The sequence below is a fragment of the Arachis hypogaea genome, chromosome 6 (genome assembly GCF_003086295.3).
Source record: "Arachis hypogaea cultivar Tifrunner chromosome 6, arahy.Tifrunner.gnm2.J5K5, whole genome shotgun sequence".
Lineage (NCBI taxonomy): Eukaryota > Viridiplantae > Streptophyta > Magnoliopsida > Fabales > Fabaceae > Arachis > Arachis hypogaea.
In genome coordinates this window covers 35,224,036-35,233,324 of record NC_092041.1, presented here as the reverse complement: position 1 = coordinate 35,233,324, position 9,289 = coordinate 35,224,036, and the positions used below count along the sequence as shown (strand labels likewise).

Here is a 9,289-nt window from a genome sequence, read left to right as displayed (position 1 = left end):
GTTTTGTTGAAGGCTCTCTTTGAAAGGCTTCTTTTGCTCCAGGTACTTCACGTAAGATTTTTCTCAACCAACCCATATTGTTCTCGCTATCAATAAGAAGAGAGCATCAACCACGACATCCATCAATGTCCTGAAGCAAAGGAGGTTTGGAAAATTAGTTCTCTGAATGCTTATCTCCTAAATCAACACTTTGATTTCTTCCATCTCGCATGCCTTAGCCAACGGCCTGAGGATCGTAAGAGAATGGAACTTGCAGCACTCCTTTGCGAAAATAGTTGGAAGTCCAAAAATTAGTGGATCTTTGAAGCATGCTGCATTCTTTGGAAAAAACGTTGGAAGCAATGCTCAAGCTCCAACAACAACTTGAACAACAACTTGATGGGAACAACGCTCTTTCCCAACCCAATTTCGCGAGTCTTATATAAAAATTTAGAGATTAATTTAATTAGGGTAAAGTACTAAATTGGTCCTTTATGTTTGGGCGTAATTCTATTTTGATCCTTAAGGTTTAAAGTGTTCTATTTAAATCCAAAAAAATTTTATTTAGCATCAATGTAGTCCCACCATGAGGTCAAAGTTAAATAATTAATGAAATGTCCTACATAACAGTAGTACAAGACAAGGTTGATAATTAAATAATTAATGAAATGTCCTACATAACAGTAGTACAAGACAAGGTTGATAATTTGGAGAATACGTTCAAGCTCTAGAGGTATAAAATCAACCGTGGATACATCAAAACATATATTTATCATTTTTCTTAGTTTTATAAAAAATATTTCATTTAAATTATAAGAAAAATGATAAATAAATGTATTGATATATCCACGGTTGATTTTGTGCCTCTAAAGCTTGTACTTGTTCTACAAGTTATCGATCTTATTCTTGTACTACTGTTTTGCAGGATATTTCCTTAATTATTTAACTTTGAGTTCACGGTAGGACTAAATTGAAGCTAAATAAAACTTTTTTGGATTCAAATAAGACACTTTAAACCTTAAGGACTAGAACATGATTATGCCCAAACATAGGAGACCGATTTAATACTTTACCCATTTAATAATAATAATAATAATAATTATTATTATTATTATTATTATTAAAGGATTAAATTACTTCTAATTTTTATAATATCACTTTATGTATAAAATTTTTGAATTATATATTTACATAAATTTATTAAAAAAAATGACATTAGTAAATTAAAAATAAAAATGAGTATTATTTTCTTCTTATTATTGTTATCACGATTGCTGCAATGGATCAACATGAGTTTGTTTTTAATTATAATTATACTGATAGCGATATGATGATATAATAATAATTAGATGAAAATTGTGAATTAATTGCCGCCTTAAAACCCAATCAAGTACAAACGTGTTCGAACTTTTACCGGCGATGGCAAACTCCAAAAGGCCAAAACTGTATATATTAAAGAGCGTGAAATTGAAGTGCGCTATTTTTTTTTTTAATATAAATTTTCCATTTTTATATTTTTCCTTATCGTTCATTCGCAACTTAAATATTCAATTGAATGCATCAATTGCATTTGTACCTTCCCTATGTACAACGCGCTACACACTGATTTCATTTCACAAACTCAAAACTCAAACAACCACCACCAGAACCCCCTTTCTTCAATTCTGAATTGATTCGTTGCTGAATCGAAGGTTGGAGAGTTATTAACATCTTGATTTTTCCATCTTATATATGCTTAATTTCGTTGTGCTGTTTCAGTTTCTGTCATTTGTTTATCTTCTTCGTCTCCGATGTTTTGTTCTCTGCATGCTGTTGATCACTTGGATTTTGTGTTCGAAGTTGGAAACTTTTCGTGTGGAAAATTTCTGGCTTCGGGTGTGTTTTTTGGATTGGTGTAAGTTGTAATAGTTGTTTGATCCAATGAAGTTGAAGTTGGTGTTTGATGGTTACCATTTTTTTTGTGTTTCAAACTTTTTCTGAAGCATGAGATCCCTGGAGGAGGAACATTCTAATTCTTTATCTCTCTAAAAGAGGGAAAGCAAACTGGGAGTTTCAGTTTCCTTTGACAATGCATAAAATATTCGGTGGTCTTGAAAGTTGGAATCAATTATCATATCAGATACTTTTACAATATTTTTATCTAGTTTCTTTCACAAATTCAAGTTAGTAGATTCATATTGGATTAAAATGGAGTTGGTCATGGAGAATACTTCCACTGCTTTTTCCCCTCCTTTTTTTTTAATATAAAGATAACAAGGGGAACGAACGGGTGGGGTTAGGGGCTGCTTTGTTTCCGTATACATAATCATAATACATAATAGCAATAAAGTTATTTTGGTTTGCGAAAATTTCGCTCGTGTCTGAAAACAAATTGCCTCCTCTGCCAAACATGATTGACCATGTAGATTGCGTTTGTCAATGTTGAAGGAGATTCTCTACATGCCAAAATTTAATGTGGATGAACATTTCTGGTGCAGTTATCTCATGCATGTTTTTCATCTATATTTGAAGAAACCTCGAGCTTAGGTCTTGATGATTCGCCTTGAAATATAGAGGATTGCATGTTATGTTGTTTCTATCAAACTAGCTGTCTGTTATTGCCGTAGTTACATATGATGCTCCAATTGCTTACATGTTATTTTCGCAGGTCTAACCTTTCTGGGGGAATTAACTCAATATGGTCTGAAAAAGGTTTCATATCACTTGCGAAGTTTGTTATTTTAAGATGGGTTTATATGAGCATTCGGATGTTCTTCAATGGGGTCTTAATCTCCTTGATGGTGACCCTAATTTTGGACAAGGATACTATGGTGACATGAGTCAGCAGCACAATAATGCTTGTGACATCTATGACGGACACTACTTCCATAGCCATTATGATAATAACATCAATAATAACAATAACATCGATGACAATGATGATGATGATGAATGTAACGATGTAGAGAATGATGAGATCATTGCACGTACACTTCAAGAAGAGTTTTCACAGCTAGAGATTGCTGAATGTTCAAGGTATATACAGGGAGGTGAAGAACAATACCATGCTTCTGAGACTCAGCCTGCATATGATTGGCATAACCCTTCAGTGTTGAACTATTGTTCGGGAGGTATCATTAAAGTCAAAATCTACGTCTTCCTTGTTTATGTTTTGCCTTTTTTTGTTTGGCTATTTGTTGGTTAATTGATCAAACATTTTACTCATGCAAGTCAAGATTATGCCCAAGAAGAAGTTGATGATGCAGAACCTTCGAGTTCGTGTTCTAGTCCATGTGAAACAGGGGAATACTCCTTAGAGCTGACTGATAATTATCCACTTGATGATGAAGTAGGGAGACGACTGAGTGAGATGACACTAATTCCTGTATGTGTAGCCTCATCTGCTTCTGTAGATTCTTTTTCGGATCAGCTATTGAAGCAATAAATAGATATTTAGCATCCTTTAATGGTCATTTAGGTACCAAACAGCTAATTCACCAAGTTATGCTTTTATCAATTTCCAGGGAATGTTTTCTCTCTGGACTACATTTTCATCTTACATATATAGTGAATGCTTTTTGTTTTCTACTTTTAAATCTTGGGTCGACAAAAAAATTTATTCCTAGGTATTTTATCAATTTTTGTGCATAAGTGATGAATGAAGCAACATCTGGTTTAAACAGTTAACTCTTATATGGAGGTCATTTTTCATTTTCTTTTGGTTTTTTACGCAGTAGATACTGAAAATTGTTTAAATTCTACCGCCTCTATCTATCTATTGGACTGTGGTTCTTAAATCCCCTTTTCCCCCCTGGTTTTCTAGCATGTTCCGAAAATTAATGGAGAAATCCCTTCAGTTGATGAAGCAACATCAGATCATCAAAGGCTTCTAGATAGGTATTAGTCATAAACATTTTTGTTACATTGAGAACATTGATATAAATGCTATTACATTTTGTGTTTTGTGTTTGCCCAATGAATGAAAATTGCTATGCCCTTTGCTTTTGGTTGTCAGTTAGTATTTTTCTTTTGGTACCATTTAAGCTGTTGTAATGGGAAAAAAATGGCCTGGTCAAAAGAATTAATGTCTCTGTAAATTTATTTTATCTGACATATAAGGAACATGCCAAATTTACTTTGGTCAATGTTTTAAACAGGTTGCAGTTATATGACTTTGTGGAGCACAAGGTACAAGGTGATGGTAATTGTCAGGTTTGTTTCTCCTAGTTTCCTAATTTTCCATTTGGTCCAGAGGGACTGAGTAGATTTCATTAATTTTATATTATAAATTTTGAAAAATATAAGCTACTAATATGTGTGAGGAAGTCTCGATCCTCTGAATTGTGTCTCCAAATACTGGGTCTTAGTACTTGTTTGTGTGCCATTATTTTGATAAAAATGAAAAAGATCTTTTTTTAATGTGTTTGACAAATTTCTAGTAGTAAAAGTAAAAGTACTAGAAAAATTAAAAAAAACATCTTTTTTGAGAAGCTATAATTTACATCTTTTTTTAAAAGATCTTTTTTCTTTTAAAAAAAAAGATGTTTTTCACATAATAAATGAACAAAAAAGTACTTTTATCTTATTTTACATGAGATATCCAAACATAAAATCACTTTTGCTTTTGTAAAAGAAATTTTAAAAAAATATCATTTAAAAAAAGATCTTTTTCGAAAATGGCGGCGCCCAAACAATCCCTTAGTATATGCAAGCATACATACCTGAGATTTGGATTGAACAAAGGCTTAATTGACTTAACATAGAAGATTTTCCTAATGGCATATAATAGTTTATATTTTTCTACAGTAGCTTAGTGTATTTAGAGAAAATTTATATACTCATTTTATGTTTCTTCCTCCACAGTTCCGTGCACTATCTGATCAGTTGTTTCATGCACCTGATCGTCACAAGTTTGTTAGACGTCAAGTTGTGAATCAGGTTTTTTGTCTAGTGGAATTTTTTTAATGCCAATCTTTCTATTCTGCATTTATTGTTGGATTCTGATTGTTGAGTTTTCTTTTTAATTAACCAGCTCAAATCTAATCCAGAAATATATGATGGGTATGTCCCCATGGAGTACGGTGACTATTTGGAGAAAATGTCTAGGTGATGATCCTTCTCCATTTGTAGCACTGTGTGTATGTGTGGGCAATTTCTTTTCGGCTAACTAAACATCAATTTTTTACTTTCATCTTAAATGAAGGAGCGGTGAATGGGGTGATCATGTCACACTTCAAGCAGCTGCAGACTCAGTATGGCTTTTGCAGCTTAATTTCTCTCCATAATTATTTATATATTTTTTTCCCAGTTCAGTCATTCTTTCATATTCTGTGAAACAAATTTATTTATTTATTTTTTAGTTCGAAAGATGCTCATTTAATAACCTTGATGAAAGTTTCAAGTTTGCTTTGCGATTGAACCATTATTTTGTTAATTGTCTCCATTTATTTGTATAGAATGGATGATTGAATTTGTATGGTCAACCAAATTGTCGTGTCTGCATATATCCCATCCGTCATGATCCCCTTGCTTTGATCAGTTCGGTTCTCAGTTTGCTCAACACCTAAACCAAACCGACCTTATATCACCCTTTCTGCATATTACAAGTTGATAATAAATACATCTTTCTTGCAGGTTTGAAATATTCTAAATATATTCCTGAATTTGAAGTATGGATATATCTAATTTTTAGGCATAGTTGCCTGATCAAGTTTTAACTCTGTCGCCTTCTGAGTTCTCCTTGTATCACATTTTCAATGGTCACACCCTTTCCGTTTCTTGTGATGGTGACATTGCCAAGTTTGGATTAACATTAGAATTAGTAATGCAATTATATGATTTTCACTTATAGTAATAACTTCTTCCCCCTAAAGCTTTTTTATTCTTTTCCGTCCAGTTTGGTGTGAGAATATTTGTGATGACTTCTTTCAAGGACACCTGCTGTATAGAGATTCTTCCTCATTTTGAGAAGCCAAAAGGAGGTTGGTGGTTGTCTTCATGATTACTAGGCCCTAGCTTAATTTTTTAATCGAGAGATGAGGCCATTTGGATGCTGTTTTTCTGCTTTTCTACTCTGCTAAAACTACACTTCTAATAGCATTCTCAACGTTCACTTTCCCTTTTGTTATCTTTGATTCTTTTTCTTCTCATCCCTAAACTACAAGTAATTTTGGCTAACATGACCCAATTATTGCAGTGATTTTCCTTAGCTTTTGGGCAGAGGTACATTACAACTCCATCTACCCTCAAGGAGGTACTTTCACCCATTTCTCATTAAGCGATATTATATATGGCACCCTTTGATTTGCAAAAAGATATAATACTAATCTCTCTATGTCTTAGATGGTATTACATTCTATGCCCTTATATACTGAATTCCACTATTTTTTTTTTGGCAAACTGATTCCCATAATATAGCATCAAGTCCTAGAGTACTGAATGTAATATCATACAATATTAGTATGTAATATCAAATCAATCCCGCTACGTTACCAACAGCATTTCTGCCAACTCTTATTTATGACGGTGTTTAATGGAAGTGTCTTTGTGAATGTGTCTAATAAAAATATCTTTCTTATGGTTGTGTTTAATATAAGTGTCTTTATGAATATATTTTTTGGATGTGTCTCTTTATATATGTGTTTAAAATATAATAATTAATTATTGTTGGCAATAAGTTGGCAGATAATATGTTGGTATCCTATATTTTTTCATATCAAATTAGTTCTTTTTTCTTTTGGATTAAACTCCATTGGGATACTTTTTGGCTTAACATCGTGTTCTTTGTTATTCTATTGACAGATATACCTTCAGATGAATCAAGAAAGAAGAAACGGTGGTGGAACTTCGGGAGTAAGCACTAGAGTCTTGGTTTGTTTAGGGAGCACATCCATTTGGAACATAGCTTTACTGGTCATTTTTTTAAAAAATAATTTATTTGATTTCTCGTATTGTTTTCAATTGTAATCTGGGTATGCCGACCGAATTTTGCATTCCAGTGGCATTTTGAATGCTTTGAGGAAGAAGCCAAATTAATTAAATACATAAATAGTTAAACATTAAATTAAGATGGCTAATGGCAAGTTTGTCTCGATATGAAATTAGATTGAAAACAATGGAACCCATTAAAAAGTTCTAAAACTTATTATTGTGTAGAACAGTTGATATAGTAAGAAATTGTACCCTTCTTTCTTCCCTATGTTCCTTTCTCTCTTTGTTTTCAAATCGAAAAAGGGATTTGAAACAGAAGTCGGCTTTGTCAAAGAAAAAAAGAACAAATATGAACAAATAAGTGCATAAAAAAAAATGAGTTAATATTCAAATTGGTTCTTAAAATTTATGAGTTTCACATTGGTTTTTGAATGTTCAATGGTCTCAATTTGGATTTTGAATTTTCATTTTGAAATTTATGTTAACCTTTCGAGTTTTTCCGTTATTGACGTGGCAGAACGGTCTGTCCACTTAGAATGAAGTAATAAAGTGTGTTAGTAACATGTGTTGTTCATGTGTTAATTTAGTGCTATGTATTACATAATTTGTCCACATATTATTAATATGTTATTATTATAAGTGATTTAAATTGACTCTTGAATTTTTACTAGTAACTGGTCTTAGCCTCTAAAATTTAAAGAATGCAAAACGAATTAGTTCTTAAAATAATTTCTCTCATTTGTAGTTCATATTAATTTCATTTGAATTTATCCATTTCTTCAGTTTTTTTGCATATTGCATAAATACAAAACTCATAAATATTTCTAAATTTTTTTATTATACAATTATTCTTTTTAACAATCTAATATTATAAGTTTTATAATATATAATTATATTATTTTAATAAGATAAATATATAATTGACTAAAACATGGATTTTTTGGTTTTGGACTAAATTATACGTTTTACCAATTACACTAATTAATTAAAAAAAGGATCTCATATAAAAATTATCACAAAATGATTTGTTTTGGGAAAATATATAAAGAAAAAAAGTGCTGTTTTGATCCCTGTGAAAATAGAAATCATCCTTCACTTTATTTTTTATTTGAAATAGTCCTCAAGGTTTAATGTTGTATTAAAATCCTTCTTTTGAAAAAAATGATATTCTAAATGATAGAGATACTCCTCTTTGTTTTTCCCCTATTTGGGTTTTGCATGAAACACTTCATTTGTTCCTCGTAACTCATCAATGAACCAATGTGACCCTGGTTTATGCCCTGACCCAGACTTGGAAATAACAGAGGCTGTTCTAGAGAGAAGAGAGTAGGCGATTGCGACTTGTCTGAAGGAAGGGTCTTGCATAGTTACTTCGCTAGTAATCATAGAGTTGCATGAGGTATGGTTTCTCTTATTCCATTGACTCTCTGACTGTGACAAAGACATTTAGATTTTTTATTAATGAAGGGTCTCCTAGTAGTTAATTTCGAATGTGAGTGTTTTGGTTGCATTTTTTTTGTTAATGATTAAATGGGGACTAAATGGGTTTGTAATGACACTAGGGTTTACTATGTTTGTGATATAGGGTTGTTTTTATATGCGCTTTTGTTTTCACTTCTACTTTAGTAATGTGTTGTGATTGTTATTGACTGATAGGGTGTTGGAGGAGAGGATGTGATATTTTAAATTGAAGCTCTACCATGGAGGTTGGTTTGGTTATGACAAAGGGCCATCACTGTATGTGGGAGAAGATACAACAATTATAGAAGGCATTGACTGTGATCGACGGTCCTTATTTGAAGCCTATGCAGAACTAAAACAGTTTGGTTACCTTGAGGACAATATCTAAGCATTATGGTACAAAGATCTTACGGATGAAGATCTTGAGGAAAATCTGAAGTTGGTTCATGGTGATGCATATGCACTTGCCATGTATAAAATAGCTTAATTAAGAGACCATCTAGAGTTGTTTATTGTGCACAAGATTGAGGAGAATGGTGTCTTCCCTGAACCTGGTTACATTGATGTTCTAGGCAAGAAGTTGACGGAAAAGAGTTGGTGCTGTATAGGGGACCACATGCTGAGGAGGGTCAACAACAACATGAGGCTGATATGGATGCCAGAGCTAATGATGGGGGGAAGAAGCAAACTGAGAGAAAGTTGCAAGCCTGTAAGAACTAAGAAGAGAGAAGGATGTTGATGGGCAGTGAGCACAAAGATTCTATGTAAAAAAATGGTGAAGTACTCATAAATGGATGCATGGTGTGTTATGCTAAATTGTGGAGCTACTACTATTAGAAGCCACAAAATGCGAGTTACGTTTTGGGTAGGAAGAAGTTTAAAAAAGTGCAACATACTGCAAAATGCAGCATGCGATTATACTGGGAAGGGAACTAAGTTG

General features: G+C 32.6%; 1 protein-coding gene across 1 annotated transcript; it reads left to right on the top strand.

Annotated features, from left to right (window-relative positions):
- The first annotated feature begins 1,383 nt into the window (after nucleotides 1-1,383).
- On the top strand, nucleotides 1,384-7,025 carry LOC112696545 (OVARIAN TUMOR DOMAIN-containing deubiquitinating enzyme 12). Its single transcript, XM_025749349.2, has 11 exons — nucleotides 1,384-1,670; nucleotides 2,627-3,089; nucleotides 3,195-3,343; nucleotides 3,782-3,855; nucleotides 4,116-4,170; nucleotides 4,822-4,896; nucleotides 4,991-5,064; nucleotides 5,162-5,210; nucleotides 5,855-5,939; nucleotides 6,155-6,211; nucleotides 6,760-7,025. The coding sequence occupies exons 2-11, from the start codon at nucleotides 2,705-2,707 to the stop codon at nucleotides 6,819-6,821; spliced, it is 1,065 nt and encodes a 354-aa protein (XP_025605134.1). The 5' UTR covers nucleotides 1,384-1,670; nucleotides 2,627-2,704; the 3' UTR covers nucleotides 6,822-7,025.
- The last annotated feature ends 2,264 nt before the right edge of the window (nucleotides 7,026-9,289 follow it).

Coding starts and splice junctions, on each gene's coding strand:
- LOC112696545 (XM_025749349.2), top strand. CDS start 2,705: ATGGGTTTATATGAGCATTCGGATGTTCTTCAATGGGGTCTTAATCTC. Junction 4,897..4,990: donor GACGTCAAGTTGTGAATCAG/GTTTTTTGTCTA, acceptor TTAATTAACCAG/CTCAAATCTAATCCAGAAAT. Junction 5,065..5,161: donor TATTTGGAGAAAATGTCTAG/GTGATGATCCTT, acceptor TCTTAAATGAAG/GAGCGGTGAATGGGGTGATC.